Raw genomic sequence first — 14,723 nt, forward strand, 5'->3', positions numbered from 1 at the left:
AACCCACTGCATGTGTAATAACTGTAAAGAAAACTCAAGCACAACACACACACACACCAATACACACGCCTCCGACTAATGCGAGTTTAACAATTTTGCGGTCGTGTGTAAGTCTTGTTAAGCCAATTACATGCGCTGCCTCAGACCTAGCGCCCAGTACCCAGCTTCAAGCAGTTGGCCAAGAGAGAGAGAGAGAGAGAGAGGGGGCCAAGTTAAGCCCACTGAAATGAGGCTGGGCCCTCGAGCGATGCCAAGAAGTTGTCTTTTGGGAAAGTAAGAACAAACAGCAACAAACAGCGAAAACAAACAGCACAAACCGCAGATGCAAACTTAGCAACAATCCCATAAAAATTCACTAATCAGCCTTGCCTGACAACATGTTACTCTGCAAAATATTCAAATGTTTCAAAATCCACAAAGCATGTTAAAATACAAATTTGTTTTTGGTTTTTTAATTTTGTATACACCTGTTTGTAGATTTGTATACACTCTACCCCTATCTAACTGTCTAGTATTCTAATTTCAAATTTTAATTATACTTTGGGTTTTATATTAAAGATTTGGAGTCCGCAAATGTGCGTTCCTTTTTGTGACTCACAAACATTTTTTATTTAAAATATGTCACCAGAAAATACTCTAGATAAGCTAATCTATCAGCATATAGATTAGACAACAAGCAAATGCAAAAATTAGTTCAGTTGCTTATATTTTTAAAATACCATTTTTTTTTTTTCACAACCAAATCCATCTACAAATCTATCACATATAGATTAGGCAACAAACAAATGCCCAAACGAATTCTCTCGTTAATTAAAACATAATTTTAAACAATAATAAATCGCAACAAGGTTCATTAACTTTTTTGAATATTTCTCTTAGATCTCAAATATTTCTTTAAAAAAAATGTACACGCTAATTTAAATAAGTATTTTATTATACGGATGTTGTTTTCCATGTGGGTAGATTGAGGTCTTTTATGGTCCAAGACTAAAGAGGCACATAAAAGAGAAATCATGGAACGGGTAGGAGATCGATGAGCAGTTTCTAATAAATCTAACTAAATTTAAATCCAATTCTAAAGGATTCTGCGATATACTAAAAAATTATTATTGAATCACCGAAATTTAATAAGTATTATTTTTCTATCTGTTCGCAAACATTTCTTGAAAAAGTAAAAATAAATAATAATCTGCCAAGCCAATATTAAGAGGCGTATTAACGTAAATAAAGTCTATGGTTCAAGACCTAAGAGGTGTATTATACGAAATTTGAAATGTAGAAAACAATTTTAATGCAATTCAATAAAAACTATATTCAAACAAATCATGAAATCAATAAAAATTTTAAGAACATTGTGTTCAAAGATGTTCGTGACAGACAATTGAGCTCGTGGCACCTAAAAAATATTCCAATAAGCGTACCAAAAAAAATTTTAATTCGATAGAAAATTCATTACATAGTCGCATATGCCCCAACTCCAAGCCAGGTGCTGGGCATTCAGCGCAACTATGCAGAAAATGTGATGCCTTGGAAAATGAAATGTCATTTCAATGTTGCGGTTAGGCGGCGCTTAGTTATTGTAGTTTGTGTGCGTCAGGGCTGGATTGGGGGGGTTTCGAAAATGAAATTGCATTTTTTTTGGCTGTCACAACATTTCCGGTTTAGAACTTGACAGCTTCCGTTGCGAATTTATTGGCAAAACTTGTGTGCAATGAAGCGATTACAGCTGGTAAGCAAATGTTTGGCTAACAATCTGCCACAAGATTGCAGCATTGAAACAAATTGTGGCACATTGAGCAATTAGCACACACACACACCGAAACACGGACAGGACACCCTCTGGTATTTCAACCGAGCTGGGTTAAGTCAGCTGTGTTTACCGCACAATGTTTAATCTACAGCTGCAAACTAAACTTGGGCAGCTTTTAACTTGTAGCCTACAACCTCTACCCCTGACAAAGCATCCCTTTGGCTCACTCCTCTTTTTCAACACCTACTTTTTCCACATCTTCTTCATTGCAGAGCTCCGTCACTTTGTGTAATCTTGGCGTGGGCGCCACATTTGGCGAATCAATACTACACGACCTGCCACGGGACAGCACCGTCGTGACGAAGACAACCTGCGAGCTGCTGCGCGTCGAACAGCAGGATTTTCGACTCATCTGGGAGGTAAGCTGAAGCGCACACACATATACATAAGTAGCTATATACATATTTCATAACACAACAACTTTGAGTGCTTTGTGTAATGACACGGGCTTAAAATGGCACTTAAATTAAGCTGGGAAAAACGAAATTTGCGTGCGCGTGGCAAAGCAGTGTTGTGAAATGTGGAGAGACAATGTTTGGCAAATTAATCCTTCAAGCAACAGCAGAAACTAGTGTTGCGCAATTCGCAAAAGTAAATTTTAAGAAGAAAGTTATCTTCACTTAACTAAACGAACAGCCTTTTATCTTTACTTTAAATCAGCGATGTCAGTGTTGTGTAATAGCTACAAGAGGAACAACAGCAAAAATGTGTGTTGTGTTATAAGGATAAAAAAAGTTCAAGAAAGTTTTTTCCACTTGATCAAACAAATAGCCTTATATCTAAACTGTGTTGTGTAATAGCTAAAGTGAGATTTTTTCATAAAAGATGAGAAAAACAACAGTAGAAATAAGTGTTCTGCAAAAAGGAAATGTAATGTTTAAGTAGGTAGGTATCGTCACCTAATCAAACGAATACAATTCTATGTTTAAAGGTGCTTAAGCTAAATCAATTAAATAGCTTTTTATTTCTATTGCCAGCAGACTACCATCGTCTGTGTAATACCTAAAGTTAGCTTTTTCCATAAAAGAGGACTAATAAATTTTCAAATTACTCTAACAATTGCCCATGTGTAATGCAAGGATATCGGTGTTATGTACAGTAGTTCATATATGCTGCAATCATAGATCAAAATGTGAGATCATACGAAAAATATGTTTCAAACACTGCTAGCAAAAATTGCCACCTGTTTTGCAACACTTAAAGCTTAAAGTACGCTTTAGTGCTTTTATTTCTTAAGTTAAGCCTATTTTAAAATTGTAGCGCATTATCAGCTAATGTCATTTGCTCTTTAAAATTTTGAGGGCGACGTCTTTGATGCCTATCTTAAGTATTTGTCGAGCACTCATTAAAAGCACACCCACGCATACACATGCACACATCTAAGCCCACAACCACACAAACACACATACACAGCCGAGCTTTGCTAATGAGCAGCTGTCTGCTAAATATTTGTAGCTGAGGCTTCTTGTCTTCTTGACTGGAGCCCAGCATTTGCGGTATTTGCGTCATTGTCAAAATATTTAATTAAAATTTCAATTAACAATTAATGAGGCGACCGGCAGGCGACGTAACCCGCCCAAATCAGCCCGCAGGACACCAACATATGCCCACCATTTAAGTGGGCCAACTTGTTGTTTGGTATTTATTATGGGCTCTACGATATTTCTTGTGCAATTACCAAAATTGAATTAAAGTCTTTGGCAGGCTAATCGATTTGCATTATTCATTAATGTTAATTAATAATATTGCGCTGCAGGTTTCAATAAGCATGAAAGGATCCAAGCTAATTAATTAGAAATTCAAATGTCGATAAGTATACATACGACTTCCATGATGGATCGCTCTTAAGTATATTGAATGGTGATGGTAAAGTTAATTGAATTGCATGTCAATTTTACCTTCTGGAAACTAGCTGTTGCGGTTCATCCTAAACTAATCTTTAGCAATCAGTAACCATTAGATTTGCATTAGATTCTAGCCGTAATGAAATCTGCAAAATTCGGCAACAAACTTTTCCAAACCAAATGACAAAATACCAAACGTTTGATAGATACACATACACACGCATAGTTGCCGGCTTAAAGAAGATTCCGTTTTTTAGGGCTAACCACACACAGAGACACACACACACACACTCACACACAGGCACACTATACGCAGTTGTGAACTTGCCCCTGAGGGAAAATGTGCTCGCACTTTGAATGGAAACACGCACAAAAGGTATAAACCAACCGCACACACCCACTCACACACACGCACAAGATGAATGAATGCATATTTACCTTTTGAGTTAAAAAAAAATAGAAAAGAAAAACCAAGTAAAATAAATAAAGAGAAAAGTAACCTCAAATTGGGGCAACATTGGCTAACCCATAGAGAGATATGTAGTTACTTGCCACTTGCTACTTGCCACTGTAACCTGCCTGATGGGTAACGGTAGATAACAAAGTATCTGCAGCACGCAGGGCAAACATATATTACGTATACGCAATGTGCAACAATGAAGCTAAGCGCCCACAGCGCGTGCCATAAAATGTTGCAATCGCTGCTGCAGCAGCAGCTCCTGGTAAATGCGATGAAATCAGTTTAAATTGAAAATATATTACGCGAAGAGTTGTCACTGCAAATTTTCACACTCAACTGCTCGTGCGTGTGCGTGTGTGCCTGTGTGTGTGTGTGTTGTACTATGTGCTGTGCCTTGCGAGTGCCTGGCAATTGTTTGATTTGCGCGCAAATATTTACTTTCACAGCAGAAATAGCAAAAATCAGTTAGAAAATTGAAAATCGGTGCGTCGAAGCTTAAATACACTTTTACCCTCAGATGTCAGCTATACGATATGATACTCAGTTAGAAATGTGTTTAAAAGGAAGAGAGCAAAAGGGCATTTTTCTTGATGAAGTTTTGAAAGCTTTAAATATGTAAACTTAATTTTGTTTTGTTATAATAACTACAACATTCTGCTTTTAAATTGAATAAAGCGATCATGTAAAGAACCTTCTATTCTTTTAGTTATTTACATTTTTAATTACAATTACGTATGTTATTTTGATGCAATATTTACATTGTATACTCAGGAATCCCACAAGTAATTGCAAGTTTTTTAGGTGAAATAATTAAATTCCTTATACAGGAATTAACCAAGCAATTACTTAAGTAGTAACTTTAGTTAACATTTTTGTTAAATAATCACATTTTATGTAGAGAGGTCGGCCAAGTAGTTACCCAAGTAAAGTTAAATAATTAAATGTTATATACAGGAATTACACAAGGAATTACGAGTAATTATGTCTTTCTTTAATGTATTTCCCCAAACAGGGTTTCACATATTTTTTTCTGCCTCATTGCTGCACTTCGCCTTAATGGCATTTGCTACAACATTATTGTGTCATTTTCTGTATGTGTGTGTGTACTTCTAGTTCTAAGTTACAGTAGTGCCTGCACTCGTACAGAAATAAATAAATAAATAAAGCGCATGTCCAATTCTGTTGCACGCAATGGTGCATGTTGTGCAGCTGGGGCATGCCAAATAACGTTGCGCTTTTCTATTATTTATGGACTGTGCATTACGTATACCACACGTATGCCAGCTTTTTTGTTATACTAGCTGCAGGCTGTGTATTATGAAATGCATTAAGACCCATAAAATATGTCAATTTAAATTCAAATATTCTTTAAAAGTTTCACCTTGAAGATGCCTTTAAGATCGAAGTCTAGTTTATGACTGCAAGGCAAAATAACCTATATACAAAATTGCAGATGAGTTAATTCGGGAATTCATATTTGAATAGCAATTTGTCTCAGGCTGCGCTGCCACAAAATTCCGGGTCTAATTTCCGCAGACAACCGCCTGCCACCTGTCACTTGTATAGGTGTGTATGTGCATATGTGTATAGGTATGCGTGTCTATGTCGTGTGAACTGGAAATAATTGTGTTTGCCACGCAAATCACGAGCTCTTTAACGACCATTCAAATGTTGCAGCTAGCGCATATTCAATGGGCAGCAAATGGCCATCTCTTACCAGGCAGACAAGTGGCAATTGCAGGACTTCCACTTGGCTTTGCTTTGTTGCATGAATTTCAATTAAATAGACAGTACTTTAATTATGCTACATTTACTTGGACCTTGCGGAAAAGTTTCTAGCCCTGCTGCTACTTCGCGCAGCTGAATACTCTTACTTAGTTTTCCACCTGTTTTTCGCGAGTGACAGCGGATTTGACTATTTAAGTGAGACACGTGCTCATTTATTTTATTTAAAAAACTCGTTTAGCCCAATCGGAAATAATATTAATTTATTGTGAAATCCTATGTAAGACTCTTTGCCAAAGGCGACTCGTGAGTGCAACCCCGCACCTTCTATTTCCACCTTTGGTAACCAGATGTATCCAAATAAATTAAATATATAAATACATATTACATTTAAAATTTATTCAATACAGCAACACCTTTCCATCCATATTTCACGCTTCTAAGTAAAATTTTGGTATAGAGCCTTCATGAAATTTATTTCATGGCAACATTTGGGTACAAATATTATTAAACTCATAAATAAAGCGACTTAATACTTGGGCATTTGGGGCACTCGAGCATGGCTTTTCTCATATTTTCCATAATTAAATTCAGTATTCCTCTGTTAACGCATAAACAAAGACTTGAATCAAATTGACCTTGAATTAAATTGCTTGCTTCGTCTGCCAGACAATATGGCTCAAATGAATAGTACTACTTATTGACAGCCCTCCATGAGCATTATTAGCGAAGCATGCTTTTGTTTCCAAGGCAAAGGCGACGACGATGGCCAGCACTCCCCTCTTGCCTTGCCGGAGTTCATCATATCTAGCGACAATTGTCGCACTCGCTCAATGCTCCCGCTGTGCGTTTTGATGAGTGAAAATGAGTTTAATTAGCGTAGACGCCAACGCCAAACGCTGCGGCGCTGCGCTGCTTATCAGCTGTGCGCCAAGTGCTCTCAGGCGTAAAAAAATAGGAGAACGAATTTTCGTGGGACCGACTGTCCAATACCCCTATAGAATTTAATAACCGATCAAAGCACGCAGATGGATAATAATAAAATGTATTACGTTTATTGATTTATTTATTTATCGATATTTAGCTGGGAAAAAATTACCTCTATCTGTAGCAAAATCTTGCTTAAAAATTGTGAATGAAAAAACTACCAGAAATTTTAACTTAGCATAAAAATGTTCTACTTTAGATTTAGTTTACATTAAATCTTTTTTACTTATAATTTATAAAATGAATTTAGACTTTGAATTTTATGTCCTAATGAGCCGTATCTGAAATATGTTTACACTTTCTCTGAGGCCGATATACACGATTATATATTCTGAGAAGAAAAAAAACGTTCATACGGACTGACAAACAGACGGAGATTTCACAAAACCAATATACCCTTCCTAATTGGTAAATGAACATAGTAGAACATTGTGTGGCATGCGGGCCTTTTACCCTTGCCCTTGCCCTTCAGCATAGCCTTTGATTATTTATGAAAATGTCACGACAAATTGACAGCTATATATAGCCATATATAGCTGCCTTATTTGGCTGGCGCTCTGGCAACCCTAGCAAGTGAAGCTGATAAGACGAAACAAAAACAATGAGACATGCAGTGGCAAGGCGCGCCTCAACTGTGCGCCCCACCAGCTGGCTTATCAGTGCGCGCGACAACGTTTGACAGAAATTACCTGCCTCAGAGCTCGCAAAAAATAAATACGAATATACTAAAAATAACGCAAAGAATGCGCCAAGAAATTGCCGAGCGCTAAAGTGAAAGTGTGTTGCCCCGATGTCAGCTGTCCAATTGCGACAGCTGCAGCGCGAACAGCGCCAATTCCAGCGTCGTTCTGGCCAAGTTGTGGCCAGCGATGAGGCGGCGCTGTGTGTGCTGCTGCGCTACAGACGCCACAGCGACAGCGACAAGCAGACAGCAGCAACAACAGACACAGCAGCAGCAACAGTTGCCACTGCAACAACAACAGCAAGACCTGGCGCCACTTCCGCTTCTGTCAAGCTGCGGCGTCGTGGGGAGCGTCAGCAGCGTCCACAATCAACGGCATTTGAAATGAACAATGTACGCGTCATCAACAATTGCAATGAGCCATAGCAAAAACAACATAAACAACAAGAATATATTGCTATATTTATAAACATAACAACAACAACAATAACAGCTCGATTACTAACACATTACCTATTTGTAATTGCAGAAAAACAAGGAGTTGATGAATGACATTATTACCAATTGCAAATTAAAGAATGGTATGTAACAAATGTTAATAATAATAAGCAAAATTGATTTACTCAAGAGTGATAGACTTGCGGGTTACCCTGTAACCAGACACACGAACATTATATGAATTTTTAAATTATTTCTGTATTAATTGTGGCAATTTAAGATGTGTGTATACAAAAATGCAAGGTTGTAACTTTGAAAAAAACGGGACATACAATCCATATTTATCGATTTGCCGATACATTTATCGATATTTATCGATTTCAGGCCAAAAACTAATGATCTACATCATGAAATTGATTTCATTCATTCCAGAACTTATATTCCAATATTAAAGTCTATAGCTTCTATAGTCTTTGAGATCGATATAAAATAATATAATATAAACTACAATACATACATTAGCACCAACATTTTCAATGTGTACAGGGTATAACAATGAATAATAATTATTTTTAATTGAAAACGGGCATTAAAATACGAGGTTAACATTATAAAATCAATTATATATTTTTTTTTAATTTTAATTAAGTGTCGTCTAACAGTAGACGCACAAATGAACATATGTTGACATTATTCTCGTTTACTATTAACAGGTTTCGGACCCGGCGTACAGCCAGCAGCTGCCACATCGCCTACAAAACGCCCACTGAGTCCGGATCATCCCAATCCAGCGCTACCCATTACCGAGGTAAGCAGACAGACTGCGTAGGTTTCCGTGCGTGTGTGCGTGCGTAAGTGTAATAAATCACAAAGTACACACACACACACACACACATACACCTACCCCTTAATAAATATATATCGTGCCAGGACCTTAGTTGACATTGAGCCTATGCCACTTAAACTTCCTGAAAAATCAGTTACTAAAAACGTGCAAGCTGACTAATTAAATCATTTGTCAAAGTTGCGCACATTTTCTTGATGTTTATAGGAACCGAGATGATTTAGTAGAACAGGCAAAATAAATTTTGATATAATAAATTAATAAATTGTTGTGGTAGCCATTAAAAGAGAGTAGACAATTTACCTGAAAATTTGTTTTGAATTAAAAACAAACTCATTTATTTAAAAAAACTAAAAAAATTTAAAATTGTTGTAATATTCATGAAACAGAAACAACTTAAAAAAAAAACTATAACAATTATTTATAAAGTTCAAATATAAAACATAAGACTTTACTCTAATCTAATTCAACTTTATCTTCTGAATTTATTGCCTAATAAATTCGCAAACAATATTCATTTAATTTGGAACCGATAATATGCATTGACTTGAAGTAGTCAATGTATTTGAATATAGATATAATAATTGTTCATTTATTATAATTAGAATTCCAACATCTCTTGTTGTGAATTCCACTCAGAAGAATTTTCACAAAAATATGTGGACTCGTGTTAAACAAAACTTTAATTGAATTTTTTATCAAATATTTGTGGAAGTATGTTCAGAATTTACCTGTGTATATTTATTTTGGTGAAACCTTTTGCTATAAGAAAAATAACATTTATACTATTCAATTTTCTGAATATATTTTCATGTATTTTCCTCCTTAAATACCAGACGCCGAGTCCTGCTATGAACCGCATGGGCTGGGCGCTGCGAACTTTATTGGTGGTCGATAACTCAAGCTGTTTGAAGGATCGCAAGGTGAGTAATGGCTGGCAATTAGCTTTGCACAAAGTCAACTTCTATTATATGACCAATTGTTGTAGGTCTCGGGCAAGTTAATACGCAAGTGTGCGCCCGGTACAGAGCTGGTGGATTGGCTAGTTAACTTGGCGCCCATTGTGCACACACGCGCCCAGGCGGCGGGCATGTGGCAGGCGTTGCTCGAGGAAGGCGTACTGACACATGGTGAGTGGAAGGGGGGGCGGAAGTGAAGTGAAGAGTGAAACTTGCTCACTTTCAGTTGCAATTATTGCCACAATTAACGAATTTAACAATCGTTAACACTTTGTTCTACAACAGTTAACAAGGAGCAGCCATTCAAGGATAAATGCTTTCTGTATCGATTTCGCTTGGACGAGGAGGGCGGAGCACCTGCAGCGGGCATACCAGCTGCTGAGGATCTCAGTGCAGCTAATGAGCATATACGTGAGGCATTGAGTGCACTCTTTCAACGTGGTCCAGATGCAACATTGCGCATGATATTGCGCAAGCCGTAAGTGCAATATTGATTGTGCTACTTGAGAAGCACTTATTAAACTGGCAATGCCAAAAGTATGCGAATGAAAAGCAGCTTAAAGCCGAAATGTTAGTTATTGTCTGTTTGACAGAAGCCACAACTAGTCACACACACACTAACAAACACACACACAAGCAGATAATAACTTATGCAAATGTTGCTTTGGGCACACAGTGCGTATGATTGATATTTGCTTTTGCCTTTGCCTTTGGCTTGCCAATTAGTTGCATTGTCGATGCAAGACACAAGCCCCGAATGCGCCTATTTGTTTTTAATCAATTTATATGCACACAGTTCACACGAGCGCACACCCGAGGAACTGGAACTGGTATTTGAGGAACTGGTTCATATAGCAGCCCTCTCCCATTTATCGACCAGCATCAAGCGTGAGCTATCCTCAATAATTGTATTCGAGGCCCACGCACAGGCGGGCACCATATGTAAGTATCATATCAAATTGACAATTAGCTCATCAATTAAAAACTCATTTACATTAATTAACTTACAAACTAAACCATGAAATAACTATTGGCTTACAGCTGGCCAAAGATTAAATACCCTTGACATGGGATAGTCCTAGAGAATAATTAGATCAATTTTAACAAACAGCTGCTAAATTTTTGAGCTTTGGCATTATGAAACTTAATATAGCTTTCATTTATGCCAAGGCTCAAATATTTTTCATGGAAAAACTCAATTATTTATATTGTCGGCTGTTGTTGATTAGATGTAGTTAATATTTTGGTCATACCTTAAAATCAAGAATAAATTTTCATGCAATTAAAAAGTAATATATTCTGACTGAATTAGAGATTGTATGTATTGTATTTCCTCTCTCTTGATATTTATTAGAAGTTTATACAACATGCTGTCGAAAATGGGATATTTCGAGACAAAATTCGAGTGCCCCCTGCCAGGTTATAGTCAGGCAAAGTTTGTTAATTGAATTTCCCGCAAATTGAGCTAAATATTTCACAGAAAATAAAGCAAAAATATATATGTTCATATAGAAATGTTATATAATAAGGAAAAGCTCTTAACGCTGTTATCCTTTTTGCCGTTCATCCCTTTTTACGCGCCTCATTACATAAATGTCAACAACACGAACCATAGTATTCAATCAAGGCGACGAGGGCCGCTCCTGGTACATATTACTCAAAGGATCCGTGGATGTTGTGATACATGGCAAAGGGACTGTTGCCACACTGAAGACTGGCGATGATTTTGGCAAATTGGCTTTGATTAACGACGCACCCCGGTAAGTGAAGCTAACTGCAAACCTTTTACACTTGTGAACGTATCCATTAAAAACAACCTGGTACCACCTTTTACAAAGTGCTCAACATTTTAAACTGTCAGTTTGTTGGGCTAAAAGTTTTCGTTTTTCATGTTTTTTTTTTTGGTCCCAAAAACTTTTCTAAACGGGACGTAAACCATTAACAATTCTCTTTACATCGTTCACATCTCTTTCGCTATGGATTTTCAGCTACTTTACAGCACTTTTTGCTTTCAACCAAATACCAGATATATATATATATATACATATATATGTATATAGAGAACGTGAGCCACACGCCACACTCTTGCACTTGGTCAAGCACAACAATGTGAGCAAAGATCCAGCAAGTGCGGCGGGCTAATAGCATTAGACACTTTGTTGCCGTACAGATAACAGCTACAATAACAATGAATGATAACAGCAGCCATTGTGCGGCAATAATAGCCATCAATTGAAGATTGCAACAAAATATGGGCCATTTACTACACTTACTTTTACATGCAGTTAATCAAAAGGGCAGCCAGAAGCAGAGATTTTAATAGAACAATAACGGCAGCTAAAAGTAAGTGTATTGATAGTAAAACGAAATGTTTAAAACTGTTTAATAAAAGAATGAAGCCTGCTTTAAGCACAGTTTGACTAGCTTACATGTTTCTCATTAAAAGAAGTGTATTAATAAATAATGTGCATGTTTGATTGAAGAAAATAACAAAGGTTTTGACATTTGAGCTTTCAAGATGAAAATCAGATTAATATGAATCACAAATAAGCTTAAAAAGCTTATGAAAATAAAATAGCCTACTTAAGGCAAAGCTTTTGTTTTTATGAATAATTTTCGTAAGCTCATTAATATTTTTATTTATTGCCAATCAGAAAACATAACAGATTAATTTAAAACAAAAAGAAATCAAAGGAAATTTTATGAAAAATAACTGAGGCTATTTAGTTACCATAAATAAATCATTTACGGAACCACTTAAAATACATTGGAATAACGTGGCCAGAACGTTGCACTGAAATTTATGTTAATTAAAATGCATTGTTTGCTTTAAAAATAAAGCATTACGTCGGTCGCAGAAACCACAATGATAATATTGAAAGATGGATTTAAAGCCACGCCTTCATGGCGAAAATTGACAAATAAAGGTTATTTACGCGGACTTTTACACACAGCCATCGATTGCTTTTATTTAACAGCTGAAAATGGTCACCGCATGCAAAATGAAATTTTTGCCGCAAAATGCGTCACATGCAGTTATGCAAATTTACACATTATGGGAAGGGTGACATGGAAAGGAGTGGGGTAAGGGGAGTAGCAAAAAGTACCAAAAATTGTTCAGCAGTTTGACAAAATGTAATTAATTAAAAGCATTTTGGCTAAAACATGATTTATGAAAAGTATGCTAGCCGAACAATTTAAAACTCTGTAATTGGATTTAGAACAGGATTCTAATACGTGCTGTCTATATGGTTAAAATAGTTTGTTCTGATTAAATGACTCATTAGTCAGAAAAAATCAACAAAGAAATGGAATATAAGCGTATGTTAAAAATAATAAATAAAATGTATATCCTTAATGTATATTGCTTAATTTCTTTAACCCAACCAATTGCGAGATCGGCACACTGAATCCAAAGTTTAGGGATCAAGCACCCGTAAAGAGAAAATTTGATTTACCAAAATAATAATTTTTATGGTTTAAATATACATTTCTTTAAATATATATATATATTTACAGAGCAGCCACAATCGTTTTGAAGGAGAACAATTGCCATCTGCTGCGCGTGGACAAGGAGCACTTCAATCGCATTCTACGTGATGTTGAGGCCAATACATTGAGATTGCAGGAGCATGGCAAGGATGTGCTAGTGCTTGAGCGCGTGGCCAAACAACGTGGACAACATTCGGCTTTCAAGTGAGTGGCAATTGCACTGCAAATGTATTCCCAAGTATCCCCTCACCTCCACTGATCCCAATTTTACATACATTTTTAATGGGCACGCGTTAATTTTAATTGAAATTGTAAAGTAGCAAACACTTGATTTTGATTGCGCATTTACGATTTAAGTTAAACGTGACTGAATTTCCATATATGTTTATCCTTTAACAGATATACCGTGATGTCGGGCACACCGAACAAAATGCTGGAACATTTGCTTGAGACGCGCCTGGGACAGACCGTCAGCGGCATGGATCCATTTCTGGATGACTTTCTGCTCACGCATATTGTGTTTATGCCTGTGGTGCAGCTCGTTGACGAACTGGCAAATTAATATCCTTTTTACAAAACAAATTGAAATTTCAACCTTTTTAGTTAAATCAAGCTGAGGTAGGGCAATGCTTGACATAAGTCGAATTGCATCTTACACTCCCCTAGTCCAGGGCTATTCCTTGTATGCAGGTTCTAGCATACAAACTCAAAAAACTCCAAAACGAAGTCTCTATATTCGAAATAAGATCAAATATGTCGATAGTGTACATTTGTAAAGGATTATCATAAATTTCGCATTCAATTAGAAACAATTACCAATGTCATTGCGCTCAAAGCTTATAATTCCCAAATAGTTCTAGCGTAAGCATGCAGAAATAGCTGCCAGTGAAAAGTACGCTAATCGGCGCTTCTTCTGTTGCTTTCAATGGAATCTTTATGATTTGATTTGCAACCCAAATCAAGCTATAAAATTATCCAAGATTTAATTGAATTTCTTGAGCCGCCTTTTGTGCATGTCGGCCACGTGCCGCAGCTTAAACGTAACTTGACTCGGCCAGCGCCGACACTTTAAAGGCCCTTTTGAAGCTAGACCCCAAAATGATCCACTTTAAGCATAGCACTTTACAAAAAAGAAAACACACACGCCTTGCCGCCGTTTCAAACTAAGCACTCGACCATAGAACAACTGACACAGGAGTCACGTTCTCTCCTGGGCAGAGTCGTAAATAGGGGCTGTGGGCGTCATGGAAGGGAGGTCTACAAACATATCCACAGCGACAGTTTAAGTGTTGGCAGCATGCAAACCACACATATGACCACGCCCACACATATGGCCAGAACATGAAGTCAGGTTCGTGACTCGAAAGTATCAAGAGTAAAATAACAAAATAGAAGAGAGTTTCTTGCTAAAGCCGAAGACCTAATGCCCTTAAGACGCAAATTAACAATAGTACATCTGATTTTTATAGTATTTTTATTTTA

The 14,723-nt window shown here is 36.8% G+C and overlaps 1 protein-coding gene across 5 annotated transcripts in view; it reads left to right on the forward strand.

Annotated features, from left to right (window-relative positions):
* Nucleotides 1–14,723, forward strand: part of Epac (Exchange protein directly activated by cAMP) — a 63,083-nt gene that overhangs the window by 42,985 nt on the left and 5,375 nt on the right. For 4 of the 5 annotated variants that reach the window (XM_015173698.3, XM_070209874.1, XM_015173699.3 and 1 more), the window contains 10 exons: nucleotides 2,023–2,169; nucleotides 8,038–8,089; nucleotides 8,660–8,754; nucleotides 9,627–9,713; nucleotides 9,779–9,920; nucleotides 10,035–10,227; nucleotides 10,546–10,691; nucleotides 11,365–11,509; nucleotides 13,269–13,445; nucleotides 13,641–13,802. In XM_015173698.3, the coding sequence (XP_015029184.1) occupies nucleotides 2,023–2,169; nucleotides 8,038–8,089; nucleotides 8,660–8,754; nucleotides 9,627–9,713; nucleotides 9,779–9,920; nucleotides 10,035–10,227; nucleotides 10,546–10,691; nucleotides 11,365–11,509; nucleotides 13,269–13,445; nucleotides 13,641–13,802 (1,346 nt within the window). Of the gene's footprint in view, nucleotides 1–2,022; nucleotides 2,170–7,417; nucleotides 7,902–8,037; nucleotides 8,090–8,659; nucleotides 8,755–9,626; nucleotides 9,714–9,778; nucleotides 9,921–10,034; nucleotides 10,228–10,545; nucleotides 10,692–11,364; nucleotides 11,510–13,268; nucleotides 13,446–13,640; nucleotides 13,803–14,723 lie in introns of those variants that run through there. The other variant, XM_002050445.4, reaches the window with a different exon arrangement.

Source organism: Drosophila virilis, chromosome 5 (genome assembly GCF_030788295.1).
Source record: "Drosophila virilis strain 15010-1051.87 chromosome 5, Dvir_AGI_RSII-ME, whole genome shotgun sequence".
Taxonomy (NCBI): Eukaryota; Metazoa; Arthropoda; class Insecta; order Diptera; family Drosophilidae; genus Drosophila; species Drosophila virilis.